General features: G+C 35.2%; 2 protein-coding genes across 4 annotated transcripts; one reads left to right on the forward strand and one right to left on the reverse strand.

Annotated features, from left to right (window-relative positions):
• The first annotated feature begins 4918 nt into the window (after positions 1 to 4918).
• LOC142614484 (thioredoxin-like 3-3) lies at positions 4919 to 7765 on the forward strand. Of its 3 annotated transcripts, XM_075787000.1 has the most exons (3): positions 4919 to 5203; positions 5644 to 5678; positions 7591 to 7765. In XM_075787000.1, exons 1-3 carry the CDS (start codon positions 5033 to 5035, stop codon positions 7643 to 7645), a joined length of 261 nt encoding a protein of 86 aa, XP_075643115.1. In that variant the 5' UTR covers positions 4919 to 5032; the 3' UTR covers positions 7646 to 7765. The 3 variants fall into 3 exon arrangements, 1 of the variants encoding a protein (XP_075643115.1); XR_012840459.1 differs by lacking the exon at positions 5644 to 5678 and having other exon boundaries at positions 4989 to 5203; XR_012840460.1 differs by lacking the exons at positions 4919 to 5203; positions 5644 to 5678 and adding an exon at positions 5888 to 6021.
• A 6928-nt stretch (positions 7766 to 14693) lies between these two features.
• Positions 14694 to 15793, reverse strand: LOC142616051 (uncharacterized). The gene is made up of 2 exons (XM_075788940.1): positions 15250 to 15793; positions 14694 to 15019 (listed from the first exon to the last, which is right to left on the reverse strand). Exons 1-2 carry the CDS (start codon positions 15791 to 15793, stop codon positions 14694 to 14696), a joined length of 870 nt encoding a protein of 289 aa, XP_075645055.1.
• Between the last annotated feature and the right edge of the window lie 437 nt (positions 15794 to 16230).

The raw sequence follows: 16230 nt of genomic DNA on the forward strand, positions 1-16230 counted from the left end.
AAAGCCCTAGTTAGCTCCCCAAATGAGCCTACAGACCCCGATTTGAGACCGTTAAACCATCTCATAGCCACAGGTCCCAAGCTGGAGGGGAAAACTTTACACATCAGAGTCTCATTGTGAGAGTGCACTGCCATCCTCTGGTTGAAATGACTCACGTGCTCCACCGGATCAGTCCGGCCATTATAGATGGTAAAGGTCGGCTGGGTGAACCTCCTGGGAAGCCTCCCCCTCTCAATCCTCCGTGAAAACGGAGATTTAGAGAGTTGGTGCAACGCCCTACTCATAGTATCGTTGCCTAAGCCCCTAGAACGAAGCTTCTTACGTCTGCGGGTGGGCTGGTCGTCCTCCTCACCGGAGGACGTCGCACTGGTGGGGGAGCGCGACCTTGAGCTGTAGCCAACTCCCCTATCCTTCTCCGAGGAAGAACTAGACGAGGACGGTGAAAACTTACGCTTAGCACGGCGTAACTTCCTCTTCAAACGATTGATTTCCTTCTGCATGGATTTAGATCCCTCCTCGTGGGTGGTGCTACCCCCGCCATGAGTATGGCTAGCGCCTGGGTATTCTGTATGGACACTCCCTTCACGATCCCTTCGACGTTCAAGACGTTCGAAGTGATCTTCCGATTGTGATCCCTGTGACTCTGCATGGTGAGAGCCTAGGCCTGCCATAATATCCCTACCTCTTCTAGACTAGATTTCCCATAGACGGCGCCAATTGTAAGTGCACAATTGCACCTGGCCCCAAGAACAGTTATGGGCTCAGGCCCAATGAGCCTTAAACAATATGAATTTGTAGAGTGTGGGCTTGAAACCCAGGTTAGAAGTGTGTGAGGATTAAATGACAAACCAAAGATTACAAATACTTGGAAACAACAAGGAATATAGTAAATCAGCTTCCTCGGACGTAAGCCGAGAGTTGTTCTTATATTATCTCTCTCTCTTTGTTTCTTTTCCTTTTAGGTTACAAAAAGTCCGTCCCTATTTCCTGTCTTAGATTTCTCTTTAAATACTACTCTTTTGAATACTTTGTACACGTGTTGCCCCACCTCCCCCTTAGCCTAGATATTTCTTTTCTCAGTGCCTTTGAATAGTAACCAGAAGTTTCCCTTCCACTGTTCAGGTGTCACTTCCCCATTAATGCGGCCAGGGTGGTAGGTACAGAGTCTTTAATGTGGAGGTAGCAGCCTTTATCTTTGATATTTCTCCAACATCGGTACTTCTAGGACATTCAAGGGTTCACCCCCTTTAACCATTGGTTTTGACCGTGTCCTTCCCTAACCTTTACCATGAAGTCCCGGGTTCTCCGGTGTCAGTCCGAAGGGAAAATCATCCTCGGCTGGATCCTCGGACCCTCGGCGTATGGGCCGACCCGTAGTACTAACAAGTCCTAAACCCAAGAGCAGGTCGGCCTTCCTTAGCATGACCCAACGGCCCATATTCCCATCAAGGTCTTTTTACTCCCCACAGTTACTACATTAGAAACAATTGAAGGATATAAAAAAATTTCTAAAAAAGACCAAACTTTATCAAAAATAATAATAAATACAGTTAGCCATTAAAATTGTTATATACCACCAAAAGCTACTTCAAAAGAACACCAAGATTAACAAGTTATTACATATGTAAGGTCGCGAATTGTACCCGGCCCAACAAAAAGAAGGACTTAGGCCCAAAGAACCCGATACAATGAATTTATAGAGTGTAGGCTAGAAATCTTGATTCTAATGGCAACGGCCCAAAAATCACAAAACAATATAGATGAACAAGTTTATAAGATAAAGTTTATCCTCAGACTCAAGCTGAGAACCAAGTGTCTATATTTCTTCTTACTTTCAAGATTCTTTACAGAAAAACCTCCCCTTTTTTTTTAGGACCTCCTTCCCTCTTATAGTCCCTTTTTCTCTCTCCTAGATTCAGATTGCTCCCCTTGATACTTGTCTCATCTCTTTGTTTTGGAAGTCCCTAGGTAATAGCTGTAAGGCTGAAAATTACTGTTTAAGTACAGAGCATTCAATGCGGTGGTAGCAGCGTTCTCTAAGATCTTTTCTTTACCTCTCTGTGCTCTTTTGAAACATAATCTTCATCCCCAAGGCCTTCTAAAATATCATTCTAGTTAACATGACGTATCACTTGATCCTCGCTGCACTCAGCCGAGAAGGTAATCTTCCTCGGATCATTTACATTCAACTCATCCACCGCATTTGCTTTCGGGGCTGTAAGTTTGATATCGTTATTATCATTAACCCGTCCTCGGACAAGCAAATGTCCTTGGCTCAAGCCCATGGCCCAAAAACATATCTTGGGCCTTTTGTCCCCACAACATAAATTACTTCACATAATTAATCTTAGAAAGTTAATCTAATATATGCCATTTTATCAAATCTGATATGAATTATTTTCCCTCCCAAAACATTTTAATAGAGTATACAGGTTCACCGAGAATCATAGAGCCCAAAAGGTCCAAGTATTCGTCCCTTCATATATTGTAATGAATTTATCCTCTAGGCCCTTGTTTGGGACTAGAGAATTGAATGAAATAGAAATGAATAAAAAGAATAATTTTAGAATGAAGTTTTAATGGAGTAAATGGAAAATTCATTCCCTTATTTAAGAGTTTAAGTTGGAGGGAATGGAATGGGTAGGAGAGAACACTCATTCCTCTCTATTCTCTTAAAACATCAAATTTTCATTATCCCAAAAATTGAGAGGAATTGGAATTAGATTTAATGAATTTTTAATTAAAATTCCCAAAATACCCATGTATATTCAGCTCATTATTTTAAAATAGAGGTCTAATAGTAATATTAGTATAAAATTATTCCATTCCTTTCCTTTTATATTACTCCCAAATAAGATTACTTACATGCTATTCATTTTCATTCTATTCCATTTCTTTATTTTAAACATCCAAATAATGTTACTTAAATACATTTCATTCATTTCCATTTCATTCTCAAATTTCAGCTTTCCATCATCAACCAATTCATTCAAAGTTTTAAACCACCCCTTAACTCAAATACATGTCTGGATTGGTGACACTCCCGCTCTAATAGTTTTCATAACTGCTCTAATAGTTTTCATAATAATAATAATAATAATAATAATAATAATTGCAAAGTACATCCATAGAGTATGGAGACTTTTTGGGCGGCTTTTCGGGGGCGACTTCCTCTTCAAATTGCTGTTGTTTCTTCTTAGCAATGAGTTTCAAGGTCTCCTCCTTCTCTCTCTTCAACGCCTTCTCTCTCATGACATCAGTGTAATTAAGTACTAACGGAAAGGTCAGGTCTTCTCATCGGCAGCGAAAGCATCATGTCTCTTGGGCGATATTTGGGTCTCGAAGTGATTTAGTGAGAGTTTGGATACAGCTGAAAGCTGAAAATTTTTAGTGTTTGGAGTTTTTATATGGGTCCCGTGCATTGTTCGTGAGATTCGCAAGTACTAAATTCAACAAATATAACTTTAAAGCTGGGTCCCACAGCACTATTCACACATTTAAAAATTATTTTGCTACAGTATTTTCAGTTTTCAGTAATAAGCGATATCTAAATAGACCCTTATTAGGGTCTTGCATGTCCAACTTCCCACGAAGACAGCATTGCAAACCTCTTTCATATATTTTCTTTCTTCTCGCTTTCTAAGGTTCAGGGATGGAACTAGGATTCGAACCTGGGGGGGGGGGGGGAAGCTTAAATTTTTTTTTTTTTTTTTTATGAAAATAAAAACTAACATCTATTTTATATTCAATAAAATACTACATATAAAATAAGTGTTTCTTAAACATTTGATATTATAAAAATGTCGACAAAGTATAACATACAAAATAAGTGTTTCTTAAACATTTCAACACATTTATCACAAACAGACAAGCACAAGTTTATATATATTACTAATATTAGCCACATGATACAAAGTGACAAAGACAAAATTCACAAGTTCATATATATTACTAATATTAGCCACATCATACAAAGTGACAAAATCACAAAAAAAAAAAGTTTTTGATAAAACCAAAACAATCAGACCAAAGACTTTGGTCTTACAAAAAAGTCACTTACCAATGACTAGTCTCACAAATTCACAATCACAGTACTCACAAAACAATCACTACTCACTACCAAAGACTAGTATCACAAATTCACAATCACAATTCATTACTAATGTCCTAGTCCTACTGGCCTAGTGTAATGGTCCCACTTTATGTCTTTATTATAGATAAAACCAAAAAAAAAAAAGAGTTACAATCACTGAAACACTAACACAAGTGATCAGTCCACACAAAAAGGCAAAAAGCCACAATTAGTCAATTACATAGTAGTCAATACAAAGCCACAAACTATCCTATAGTCCACACAACACACCAATCCATAAAAAGCCATAACTCATAAACACAACACACACCACAGTTCTTAAAAAAAAAAAAAAAAAATGCAAAGGGTAGAGGGCTAAGGCAGAGCAATCAGCTATATGACAAAGACAAAAAAAACAAAAATATGAACTTGAGAGAGGAGAGAAATTTCTTACTATGATTAAGGATCTGAGGAGTAGTCGAGCAGCAACAACATTAACACGCCAACACCAGATTAGCAGATTTGATCAAAGGAAAAGAACAGGCACAGCAGCAACAGCAGCAGTGATGGAGGTGTTGATGTGGTTGAGTGGAGGAAGAGTAAGGTTAGGGTAAAAATTTGGGAATTGTAATTTAGGTTTAGTCCATATTTATTTTTTATTTTGTAGCTTTTAGTTTGCCATTTTGTTTGTTTTTTAAAAAAAAAAATTGGGGGCTATTAGGATGAAAATTTAAAATGTTAATATTGACATTCGTTTACACATTTCAAATGTCAATATCTTCAACTTTACTCTTTACGTGGTGACAGACACACAAAACAAACTATGAGAACCACACAAAATAAAAGGAAAAAGAAGCTAGCTATACTCTCAATCAAAGGACAAAACCTAGACCTTCTTAGTTCTCAGCCACTCACAGTGTATGCTGAAGGGAAAAAAGAAAAAATTAAAAAAAAGGGAAAATGGAAGGTGGGTCTGCTGCTACTATGAATGGAAATGAAGACAGCACAAAGAAAGGGTTGGATGGCACAGGTTTGGATCTTCCACTAAATCGCCATGGAAACTTGAAAAGTGCTTCCAGTGATCAAAGCCTCAAGGACATTCTTCTCCAAATTAAGTCTTCCAAAACCCCTGTAAGCATTCAATGATGTTTTCTTATTTTCTGGGTTTTTTGTTTTCGAAATTATATTTGTTTGTTTAGTTTTCATGTTTTGATTAGCTTTAGTGGCAAAGGATAGTCCTGGTTGATTGTTTTATTTTTTAGATCTTCACTAAAACTGCTGCGTTTTTCCTTTAAAAAAAAGCTACGTTTTGGTGTTTTAAGCAAACCGGCCAATAACCGGTTCAATCATATCGGTTTTTGGTTATTAAGGTTAAACCAGCTGGTTCTCAGTTATTCACTGTGCTTACTGCTTACTAAATTTTTTGAAGAAGTAAGAAAAAATAGCGCGTGTTGAATTTTTTTTGATTTCTTTTTGGGCGGTGCCCAATTTTCAGGCGGGTTCTAAATTTTTTTCATTATTTTTTATTTGTGTAAACAAAACACTGTTACTCTCTCTTTCTCCTCCCACAGATTGACCCATGCTTCTTAGCCTCCCAAAAAGACCGGTAAGCTCTCTCTCTCATCGATCCTCTCTCTCTCATCACTCTTTTCTCTCTCTTTAACCCTGTTAAACTTGGTGACTTTGTGGATTATTTATCATTATTATTTTCCCTCTTTAACCCTAAATCCCCAATCTCACGCCTCTCTCTTAGAATCGTTCTTTTAGAATCGTTTTTTTAAAATCGTTTTTTTTAAGAAGTGAAATAGATTCGTTTTTTATTTTATTTTAATTTTGTCAGCATTGTGTTTTTAAGACTAAGGCTTTCTTTCATGTGTTTGTTGCATTGTTCAATTGGCAGTGTGTAACTCATGTGGGGGGAGCTCATCTACAAACTAGAACACACTTTGGTTAGTTTTTTATTTTCCTGCCTAAGAGCATTACTATTGGGGCTTGTATATGGTATATATTGCTATATTTTAGCATAAAAACATAAAAACAAGCATTACCTGGTCTCTCAATTGTAAAATTTTTTACAATTGTGCTATAGTAACCTCTTATATGTATGAGGGTACCGTAGCACAATTGTGCTATAATTGTGTTTTTTGTTTAATGGTGGTGGTGGGTTTTTTGTTTGTGGTGGTAGTTGGATTTTTTGTTTAATGGTGGTGGTGGGTTTTGTGTTAATGATGGTGGCTGGATTTTTTGTTTATTGTGTGGTTGGGTTTTTGTGTTTATGGTGGTTAGGTCTTTTGTTTAATGTTGGTGGTGGGTTATTTGTTTATTGTGATGGCTGGGTTTTTTTTATTTATGGTAGTGACTGTGTTTTTGTGTTAATGTGGTGACTGTGTTTTTTGTTTAATGGTGGTGGTGAGTTTTTTGTTTGTCGTGGTGGCTGTATTTTGTTTAATGTTGGTGGCTGTTTTTTGTTTATTGTGATGGATGAGTTTTTTGTTTATGGCAGTGGCTGGGTTTTTGTGTTAATGGTGGCGGCTGTGTTTTTTGTTTAATTGTAGTGGTTGGGTTTTTGTGTTAATGGTAGCAGCTGTGTTTTTTGTTTAATAGTGGTGGTGGGTTTTTTGTTTAATGTTGGTGGTAAGTTTTTTGTTTATTGTGATGGTTGGGTTTTTTGTTTATGGCAGTGGCTGAGTTTTTTTGTCGATGGTGGTGGTTATGTTTTTTGTTTAATGGTGGTGGTGAGTTTTTTGTTTATGGTAGTGGCAAGGTTTTTGTGTTAATAGTGGTGGCTGTGATTTTTGTTTAAGGTGGTGAGTTTTTTGTTTATGGTGGTGGCTGAGTTTTTTGTTTATTGTGATGATTGGATTTTTTGTTTATGGTAGTGGCTGTGTTTTTGTGTTAATGGTGGTGGCTGTGTTTTTTGTTTAAGGTGGTGGGTTTTTTGTTTATGGTGGTGGCTGAGTTTTTTGTTTATTGTGATGACTGGGTTTTTTTGTTTATGGTAGTGGTTGGGTTTTTGTGTTAATGGTGGTAATTGTGTTTTTTGTTTAATGGTGGTGGTGAGTTTTTTGTTTATGGTGGTAGCTGTGGTTTTTGTTTAATGGTGGTGGCTAGTTTTTTTATTTTTTTATTTTTAATAGTGTTGGCTAGATTTTTTATTCGTTGTGGTGGTTGGGTTTGTCTTTATGATAGTGACTGGGTTTTTGTTTTGGATTTCACTTTATTTCTTTTGTTTTAAATTGAGATCTTTCTGTATTCTTTATGATTTCTCCATGGTTTGTAATGTGGGTTTGGTTTTTATTTGATGAGAATGTTGTGGGTCTTCTTTCTTTGATAGTTTGGTTTCATATGATGTTGCATTATGATTATTTTGTCTAGTTTGTTATTGGGTATTCTGTGGACATTCTCTGCATTGTCTTACTAATAATAATATTTTTTTTTGTTGTTATAGTACATCTTATCAAAGATATAGGTTTGCAGTCTAGTTTGTTATTGATGTATTTTCCTCTATACTTGTGCAGATATGGGATTGGTGGCAAAAAGATAGCTTTTATGGGACTACTTGAACTCAAATAATTTTCTATAAAGTTTGGAAGCTAAGACATCATTTGTATATAAAATAGTTGTAATTACTTTGTGAACATCTTTATTGCATTTTTAGATTGTACGGATTTTTTTTATGGGTTTGGTTAGAAATGAATGGATGTTTTTTTAAATTTTTTTTTATTTTACGGATTTGGTTAGAAATGAACAGGTTAATGTAATCGCAAGTAAATGTAAAGAATATTAATAAAAAAAAATAAAATTGGTGACTATAATTTTCGCCGCCATATTTGACTATAAGCAGAAATTGGTGACAAAATAATTCGTCACCTAATCTATTGAAAAAAAAAAAAACAATCGGTGATGCAAAACTTCGTCACCTAATCTATTGAAATTGGAAAAAAAAAATACATTTGGTGACAAAATATTTCATCACTAAAAATAAGGTTTAGTGACGAAAATATTAGGTGACGAAAAAATTTCGTCACCTATCATTTATTTATTGGTGACGAAACATTTTCGTCACCTATCATTTATTTATTGGTGACGAAACATTTTCGTCACCAATATATTCTGTGATGAAGCTTAGGTGACGAATGTTGCTTCTTCACCTTATGTATTCGGTGACGAAATAAGGACATATTGTGACGAAAGGTTTTGCCACCATAGTCCATTTTTGTTGTAGTGTGGCTTTTTGTTGTTGTTGTTTTTTTTTTTTTTTAAATTTTTTTTATTAACGTTTTTTCTAAATTTAAGAAATAAATAAAAGTTAATGGTAGAAACTAACAGCACATTAACGGAAGACTTAATTGGGAAGGAATGAAATTTAGATGACTGAAATGACAAAACTCAAACTATTAGAACTGAAATGAAAAATGGTGAAACTTAGAGGGTGAATTTTGCATTTTCGCCTTTTTTTTTGGATCAAGAGATGGAGATGATACTGACTAGTGACTAACGAGGGAGAGAGAGACACACAAATTTCTTTTATTTTGGGTTTTTTTTTTTAATAATCTAATGTGGTGGTATAGTGGGTAGTTGATCTGGCAATTTTATTTGACTATTAGTCACATCAGCAATTTTCATCCAAAAGACAATGATAAGGATTTAATCGATACAGTACTAAAAAGGTTAAGGACCAAATTGATACAATTGAAAAGTTGAAGACCAAATTGAAATATGGTGTAAAATATAAGGACCAAATATGTAGTTTACCCTTTATTGTATTTTAAAAAAACCCATTGGTAATCTTTGACCGACTCGTATGCATGCCTAAATAATATTGCTCTTCTACTGCAATTGATAATCTTAGATCTATTCATTTCAACTTCCACTAACTATAACTGGTCACGCGTCGTATGCACACAACGATTATTTTGTCAATTATAGTTAACAAAATTAAGAAAATTGAGGCATTGGTTAAATATGAAGGGATGATAATACAAAATTAATAGCATAGAGGTTATTTTGCAACTAACCCAAACCACATTTTGTCCTTATAATTATTGTACTTAATTAGGGTTATGTTATGCAAAACAAGGGAGGAGCTACGGGGTCAAGAGGGGACAATTGCCCCCTGGCCAGCCAAAAAAATTGTAAGATGGCTTTTAAATTTTAAGTTAGGAGAAGGTTTGTATTTTGGTTTTTTCTTTAAAATATATATTTTTTATAATAAGGTTTGTATTTAATTCGACAATATATCCATCCCAAAGTTGCATTTAATTCCTTTTTTGGTAGAAAAAGTTGCATGTCTTAAGTCTTAAGAGCAAATAATAGCCATATAGCTTTTGCTAGGGGTTGGTCATGCATATAATAACCAGGTAGCTTCGGCTGGGAATTGGTGTCAGTTCTCTACTTCACAATGCGGATCTTTATGCTATCCTTAATATAAATACTTTTTTATTAAGTTAAAATTTTATCATCTTATACTTTTAAAAACTTCTTATGTCAAAATCCTTTTAAAAAAGAAAGAAAACCATTCATGTTTTTATCTATATGATTTAGGATTTAAAATCTATAAGAAAGAAAAAGAAATTCGAGGAGAACAATGAAATTGGAGTTTTTTTTTATAATTTTTTTTAAAGGAACGCAATTAGAGTTTTAGTTGAAGGGGAAAAAAAAATCAATTGTTATCTCTCGTAAGCGTTATAGAAAATCTAATAAAACTTTTAATTCTTTAGGTAATAATTATTCTACTTCATAAAATTTTGTATAATAAACCAAAATTTTAAGATAATTATATAATAACACTAAATTAGGTTAGTTGTATTTGGTGTCTACTTAATTATTAACAATCTTTTCATTCATAAATGGGGCTCCGTTACTAATTTAAAAGAACAAAGTAATATAAGTTCATAGCATATGAAAAAGGTAGGAGCGAACTCTCGTGATGGATTAAACTAAAAAACAAAGCTTTTATTTTTATTTTTCATTTCCCTCTAACTATTGGAAATAAAAGTACTTTAGTTAAGATAAAGGAACGAAAAGACTAATAATAAGCCCTAGCTTATTTCTTCAAAATAAAGGAACTAGGGCTTAACTAATAGGGATTCAGATCCTCTAGAGTTCCTAGGGTACTCTACCAGTAGAGGTCATTAAATCCTAACCACTCTTTAATGATTTAATGGTCTAGATTCTGCCATGTCAGCATTTTATTAATAATATTTTTGAAATAATAAAATAATGTTGTAAACAAAACAATTAAGATGATTGTTAATGAAATGCTGACATGACAAAATCTAGATCATTAAATCATTAAAGAGTGGTTAGAATTTAATGAACTCTACTTGGTAGAGTATCCTAATAATTCTAGAGGATCTGAATCCAACTAATAGGGGTCCATTATTATCAATTAATTTCTTAAAAAAAACACGAGTTCCACACGGACTCGGACTTGGACTCCCAACGAGTATAAAAAGGCTTTATTGCGTATTATTTCCCGCTTTCAGCTTTCTACGCTTGTTTACCCAAGGAAAAAAAAAAAAAAAAAACACTTTCTACGGGTTTCCTCTAGGTTTTACGTGGATCTTTGTCCTCTTGAATATCTCCTCCTCGATTCCAGGTAATAATTTCACTTTAGCTCTTTCATTTTTCACTTTTGAGTGCTTTATATGTATATTAAGATGTAGATAGTTTTTTTCTTGACCCTGATAGTTCTTTTCTTGTTTATTTGTCGTTATTTGCATTCTATGAAGAAAATAATAAAATTAAACTTCAAAAAGCTTTTAAAAAAATTGATAGGGAAGAATAGGAAAGTGTGTTTGTGCGTGTTAAATTTGACGAATCATGTATGCATAAATATTGTATACAAGCACATACTTCTATAAAATGTAATCTTTCATCAAAGGAAGGCATCTTTATATACAGTTTTTGCAATATAAAGAATTGTGAATTTTTTAGCTTTAAATCAAACATGCAATATATAAAAGGACTTTATTGCACATTATTTTTCCGCTTTCAACTTTATACGCTTGTTTAATTTCTTTGCTTTTTTTTTTTTTAATTGCAGTAAAGACGTAGATAGTTGTTGCATGTACTTTTTATTTGCATAAAGATGTAGATAGTTGCTATCTTGATTCACGTCTGTGCTTAATCTTTAATCTTTTAATCTTGGAAATTCACATCTATGCTATTTTTTGTTTCTTTTTCAGTAAGTCATAGAAGTTTGTGCAATGTTTTCAAGTTGTTTGTAGCATTTGTATGTGATAGTGATTAAATTAATCACCTAATACTTTTCGATCCTCCTTGCAACTTTTGCAGAAGCTCACAATTTGAATACGGCGTGTAGACTTTTGCATCTCCTAGTTTGTGTATAATTAAAAGTAGTGCTTCTCAATGAAGCAGTTATGGAAGAAAAGGTGCAGGACTGCTGCCCAGGCATTGTTTCGGAAGTCCTTATGATGTACTCTTCGCTTGGGGTGGTTTTGATCTCTATTTTGTTATTCTAGATAAACCCAAGAGACGAAACCCTCAAATCCTCCGCTTCCTCTTCTCTCTGTTATTCCTATATTTCTGTACAATCGGTTTCTTCCAATGATGGTATCTCCGAATTATTCTACAATTTTTAATGTGAGACTTGTCCACAAGCAGAGTACATTGTAAGGACTTCCATGACTCATTTCTTGTCTGGCCAAAACAATGCCTATGTAGCACTTATGCACCTTTTCTTCCATGGCTGTTTCATTGAGGCTCTCTCCTTTTAATTACAAACACCAGAAGTCGCAAAAACAGAAAGGATCAAAAAACTCGACGAGGTAAGCCTTGGGGAGTCTCTGACGGCTAACATTATGGGTTTGTCTTTTCCTCATTAAGGTAGTGATTTGTTATTGGTTATTGGTTATTATTTTTTATTTTTTATCTCCTTCGTTCTGAAGGTTGATTCCTTAAGTCTTATAAATATATAATTCTACTTCCCATAAAATCTATGCACAAATTCTAACTCCAAAAATCTCCCTCTCTATAATGTCTGACTTAAGCACTGGAGACTCCCCGGGGGCTAACTCCGGTGGGATTTTTGATAATTTGTTTCCCTTTTGTAGATGTTCACAATTCGAATGAGGTGTTCAGAGAAATCCAAAATTAGGAATAGCTCAAAGCTATAACCAAACAATGGGAATTTGGTCTTTTATTTCTCCCCGCTGTGAATTGTGTTTGTGGCTTCAGCGACAGGTGGGTAGGTGGAAACAAATAAGATAGGTTAAATCCCTTTTGGCCTTTTGAGCTCAAAGCTTGATTTCTGGGTTTTGCTTATCCTTTGACATGTCAATATGATAATACTTTTCCATGAAGAACCTCAAAATAGGGTTCAATGAGCAACGATGAATAACATTTAAAACTTGCCACAACATACAGGAGAAATTGATTTATATACTAAGAATTTAGGAATAAACCATAGCAAAAGGTAACTAAAGAACACTTTTCTCCCCCACTTGTAACTAGGCATCACTAGCATGAATCTTTCATTGTAAACATATTTAAGATTGGTGGAAGAGTCATTCATGTTAGGCAATGATTCATGGAAAAAAAAATACACAAAAATAAACATTTTTATATCAAGATGGTCATCACCCACCAAAAATGGGAACATTGCGCACAGCAAACAAACAATATATAAACAACTTTCCAATCCTCAGTTACTAAGTACATAATAGAATCGTAGTATTTAATAATCAAAATTATTGTTGGCCTATTAGGTGTCTTTTGAGCTGAAGATATTTATAATTTTAAAAGAGAAGATAATCTCTTAAATCAGAACCACTTCTCAAGAATGTATCAAAAAAGGGGTAAAAAAATAGAATCACTACATTTTGACGATTCAGTAAATCATCAAGGCATATTGCAATAAATAAGTTATACACCATGAAAATTTTGCTATTTAATAGGGCTATTGGTATCTTCGGAAAAGACAAAACAAGTCAGTTAAAAAGCAAAGAGATTGTGTCATACTTCAATTATAAATAGTAAATCTCTACTGAATCATGAATTTTCTGAATGCGGAATTAAGACTTCAATATTGAAAAGCATAGATTTGATCTTCAACTGAAAACAGATGTCTTTTGTGTTTCTTCCCCTCATGACTTGATTAACAATTATCATTCTTTTTTTTTTTTTACGTCTAAATTATCATTCTTAACAGTTCTTGTGTATCATTAATATTTGCTCAGTCTGTATCTCAAACTTTTTACATGATCTCAACCAACTCCAGACCAACCATAAAAATCTACACCATCTGAAATCTAATGACTCTTTATAAAAATATAAATAAAATAAATAATTACAGATTGCTAATTAATAGAACAAATCATTTAGATTTTAGGGATTTCAATGAGAAAAAAGGAATGTTTAAGAGCTTATACATATGGTTATTGGAAATATCATTTTGGTTTTATACTCATGTTGAAGTAATCAGTAAGTACATAGTTGCATACTATGCAAATCATGGTACAATCCCGCTATATCTTTCTTTTATTTTCTTTTTTTCATGAATTCTTCCAATATTAAAATCTATGTGAAAATAAATTGGAAAGTTCCAGAAAGATTTTGGTAACCATAAGCAAAAGTGCAATTTGGGATAGAAATAAACTGAAATAAGTAACGTATGAGTTCTACTTCTACATGATGCTAAAGGGTCTAGCACCAGGGGAGTCAATTTCGTACTGGAGGCTGTACCGGTTTGACCAGTGAAAAGATATATTTCGGTACTGATCAATACCGATGTACCGTTTCGGGTTTACCGTTATTTTTTATATTTACAAATATATATATATATATATATATATATATGTGTGTGTGTGTGTGTGTGTGTGTGTGTGTGTGTGTGTGTCTATATATATTATAATAAATATAAAAGTTTACAGTAAAATATTTCCTCAATTCAGAACAAATTATTCATAGTTTTAGACTTTAGTATCACTTAAAAGAAAAAATATATATATAAAAAAAATAGAAAGCTTAAAAGTGACCATTGCATACTAAGAAAATAAATAATACTAATAAGTTAGTGCAAATAAGTTATACTACTTTGCCCTAACAAAAATTCAAAAATTACAAAACTTAAAAAAAATAAGATAAAATTTGTACCGGCCGGTACCGGTATTGCCTGAAATTAGCTGGTACAGCCAGTATTTAAACCGGTACAAAATGTTGTTGTTTCAACACCAGTATACATACTGGTACGGCCGGTAACTGTACAGTATTGACTACCTTATCCAATACTCAGTTTTCTAGAGCTTAATCTATGCTACTTAGCCTACCCAAAATATTGGAACACTAGGAGCCTAGGGCACATGTGAACGTGTCCAGCAGAGCCTTCTAAGCAATTAAAACCAAAATGCACGCTACAACCCCAGTGAACAATATGCTTTTATTTATTTATTTGTTTTTTTATGGTTTAGTATTATAATGTTTAAAGTGATATATAAATAACTATTTTTATTTATTTATTATTTATTTTATGGGAAATACCAAACTATATTAAAAAGAAGAGGAGTAAAACAAAGGTGTCAATAAAAGGGGGACATTCTTCTATCTATGTCATAAAATCTGTAATGCCTTTAGCATGATGAGCTAAGGTATGTGCCGGTTAGTTTGCTTGCCGCCTCACGTGTTGGATTTGAGTACGTCGGAAGTCTCGCAGCCGAAGAAGAGTGCCAGCAGTGATATCCACTATGGAGACCGGTGGAGTAGTGGAGCCAGCAATAGCGTCTGAAACCACACTTGAATCCGTCTCAAAAATAGCTTCCCTGATGCCAACATCCCATGGGAATAAGACAGCCTCGTCCATGGGTTTCCCCTCAGCTTCTAAGGGACCCAGCTGCAGTGGCAGGTGTTTACTAAGAGCTGCTATCACAGACCCCTCGTGATCACGGATTATGACGCCAATCCCAACAGCTTTAAGGTTCGGAAAAACTGCAGCATTAGAGTTAACTTTGTACCAGGGGTCAAGGGAGGGACCCATCGAGCATCAGCAGGTTCTTTGAGGTGAGGCCGTGGAAGATGAGCTAGCCGAAATTCTTCAAGTATTGACTGTGCCTTGTGAATGACCTATTGGCTGGTTTGTTTAGTGGACCCGAGCCTTGTTTTGTTGCAGTTATACCACATGCTCCAAGCCACGCGCAAGATAAGCTCAAGTAGATCACGTCCTGCATGCTGCACAAATATTAGGTACCAAATAAAATCAATAAAGTCCCTGTAGTAGATTCCATGAGTGTCAAGTGGTATCCCTGTTGCTGTCAAAACCTCATGGGCCTTAGTGCACTCCCAGAATAGGTGACCACTTGTTTCTTTAGCCATGCCACAAGCTTTACAAGTTGCACTTTCCAACACACCCTGTTGAAATAAGTTCACTTTTGTTGGGAGGATGTTACGGCATGCCCTCCAAGCAAATGTCTTTATCTTGTTCGAAATGCCAAGGCTCCAAAGTGTGCGCCAGAAGGTTTCTTTCGCTGGGGTGTCATATACCCCCACCGTGGAAGCAGATGGAGACGTAGCCAAAGCCACCTTGTAAGCACTGTTCACTGTGAAGACACCCTTGGGTGTGTAGGCCCAGACCATACAATCATTTGCTTGCTTGTTGCTCCGTGGAATGCTTAGGATGGCTTGAGCTTCATCTGGGAGAAAGACCCGCTTGACCAAATCAGCTTTCCACTCCCCTGTGACTTCATCAAGCAACGCAGCAACCATGGAGTGCATATGTAGTGTATTCGGCTGGGTGATTGTGGTAAAAGATGGTGGTCTCGAGATCCAGCGGTCTTGCGAAACACGGATTGAGGCACTATTTCCCACCTACCAGCGGTGACCGGCTCGCACAATATGCTGGGCTGCTATGATACTATGCCAAGCAAACGAAGGTTGGCATCCAAGCTCTGCATGGAGAAAATCATAGTAAGGGAAATAACGAGCTTTGAGAACGCGATATACCAATGAACGTGTATTGGTCTGTAGGCGCCATCCTTACTTTCATAGAAGCACCAGGTTGAAGGATTTTAGGTCTCGGAAACCTAGTCCTCCCTCTTTTTTTGGGTGTACACATCTATTTCCAACTTAGCTATGCCATCTTATTTTGGCCATGTGATTGCCCCCCACCAAAACTTACGTATCATGCTCGTCAAGTCATCACA

This window comes from Castanea sativa, chromosome 11 (genome assembly GCF_040712315.1).
Source record: "Castanea sativa cultivar Marrone di Chiusa Pesio chromosome 11, ASM4071231v1".
NCBI classification, from domain to species: Eukaryota; Viridiplantae; Streptophyta; class Magnoliopsida; order Fagales; family Fagaceae; genus Castanea; species Castanea sativa.

What these genes read in the sequence shown, in the direction of transcription:
- LOC142616051 (XM_075788940.1), bottom strand. Translation starts at nt 15,793, where the DNA reads ATGGTTGCTGCGTTGCTTGATGAAGTCACAGGGGAGTGGAAAGCTGAT. An exon ending in ATTTGTGCAGCATGCAGGAC is followed by an intron (nt 15,020 to 15,249) that starts GTGATCTACTTG and finishes CTAATGCTGCAG; the next exon opens with TTTTTCCGAACCTTAAAGCT.
- LOC142614484 (XM_075787000.1), top strand. Translation starts at nt 5,033, where the DNA reads ATGGAAGGTGGGTCTGCTGCTACTATGAATGGAAATGAAGACAGCACA. An exon ending in TTAAGTCTTCCAAAACCCCT is followed by an intron (nt 5,204 to 5,643) that starts GTAAGCATTCAA and finishes CTCCTCCCACAG; the next exon opens with ATTGACCCATGCTTCTTAGC. An exon ending in TTAGCCTCCCAAAAAGACCG is followed by an intron (nt 5,679 to 7,590) that starts GTAAGCTCTCTC and finishes ATACTTGTGCAG; the next exon opens with ATATGGGATTGGTGGCAAAA.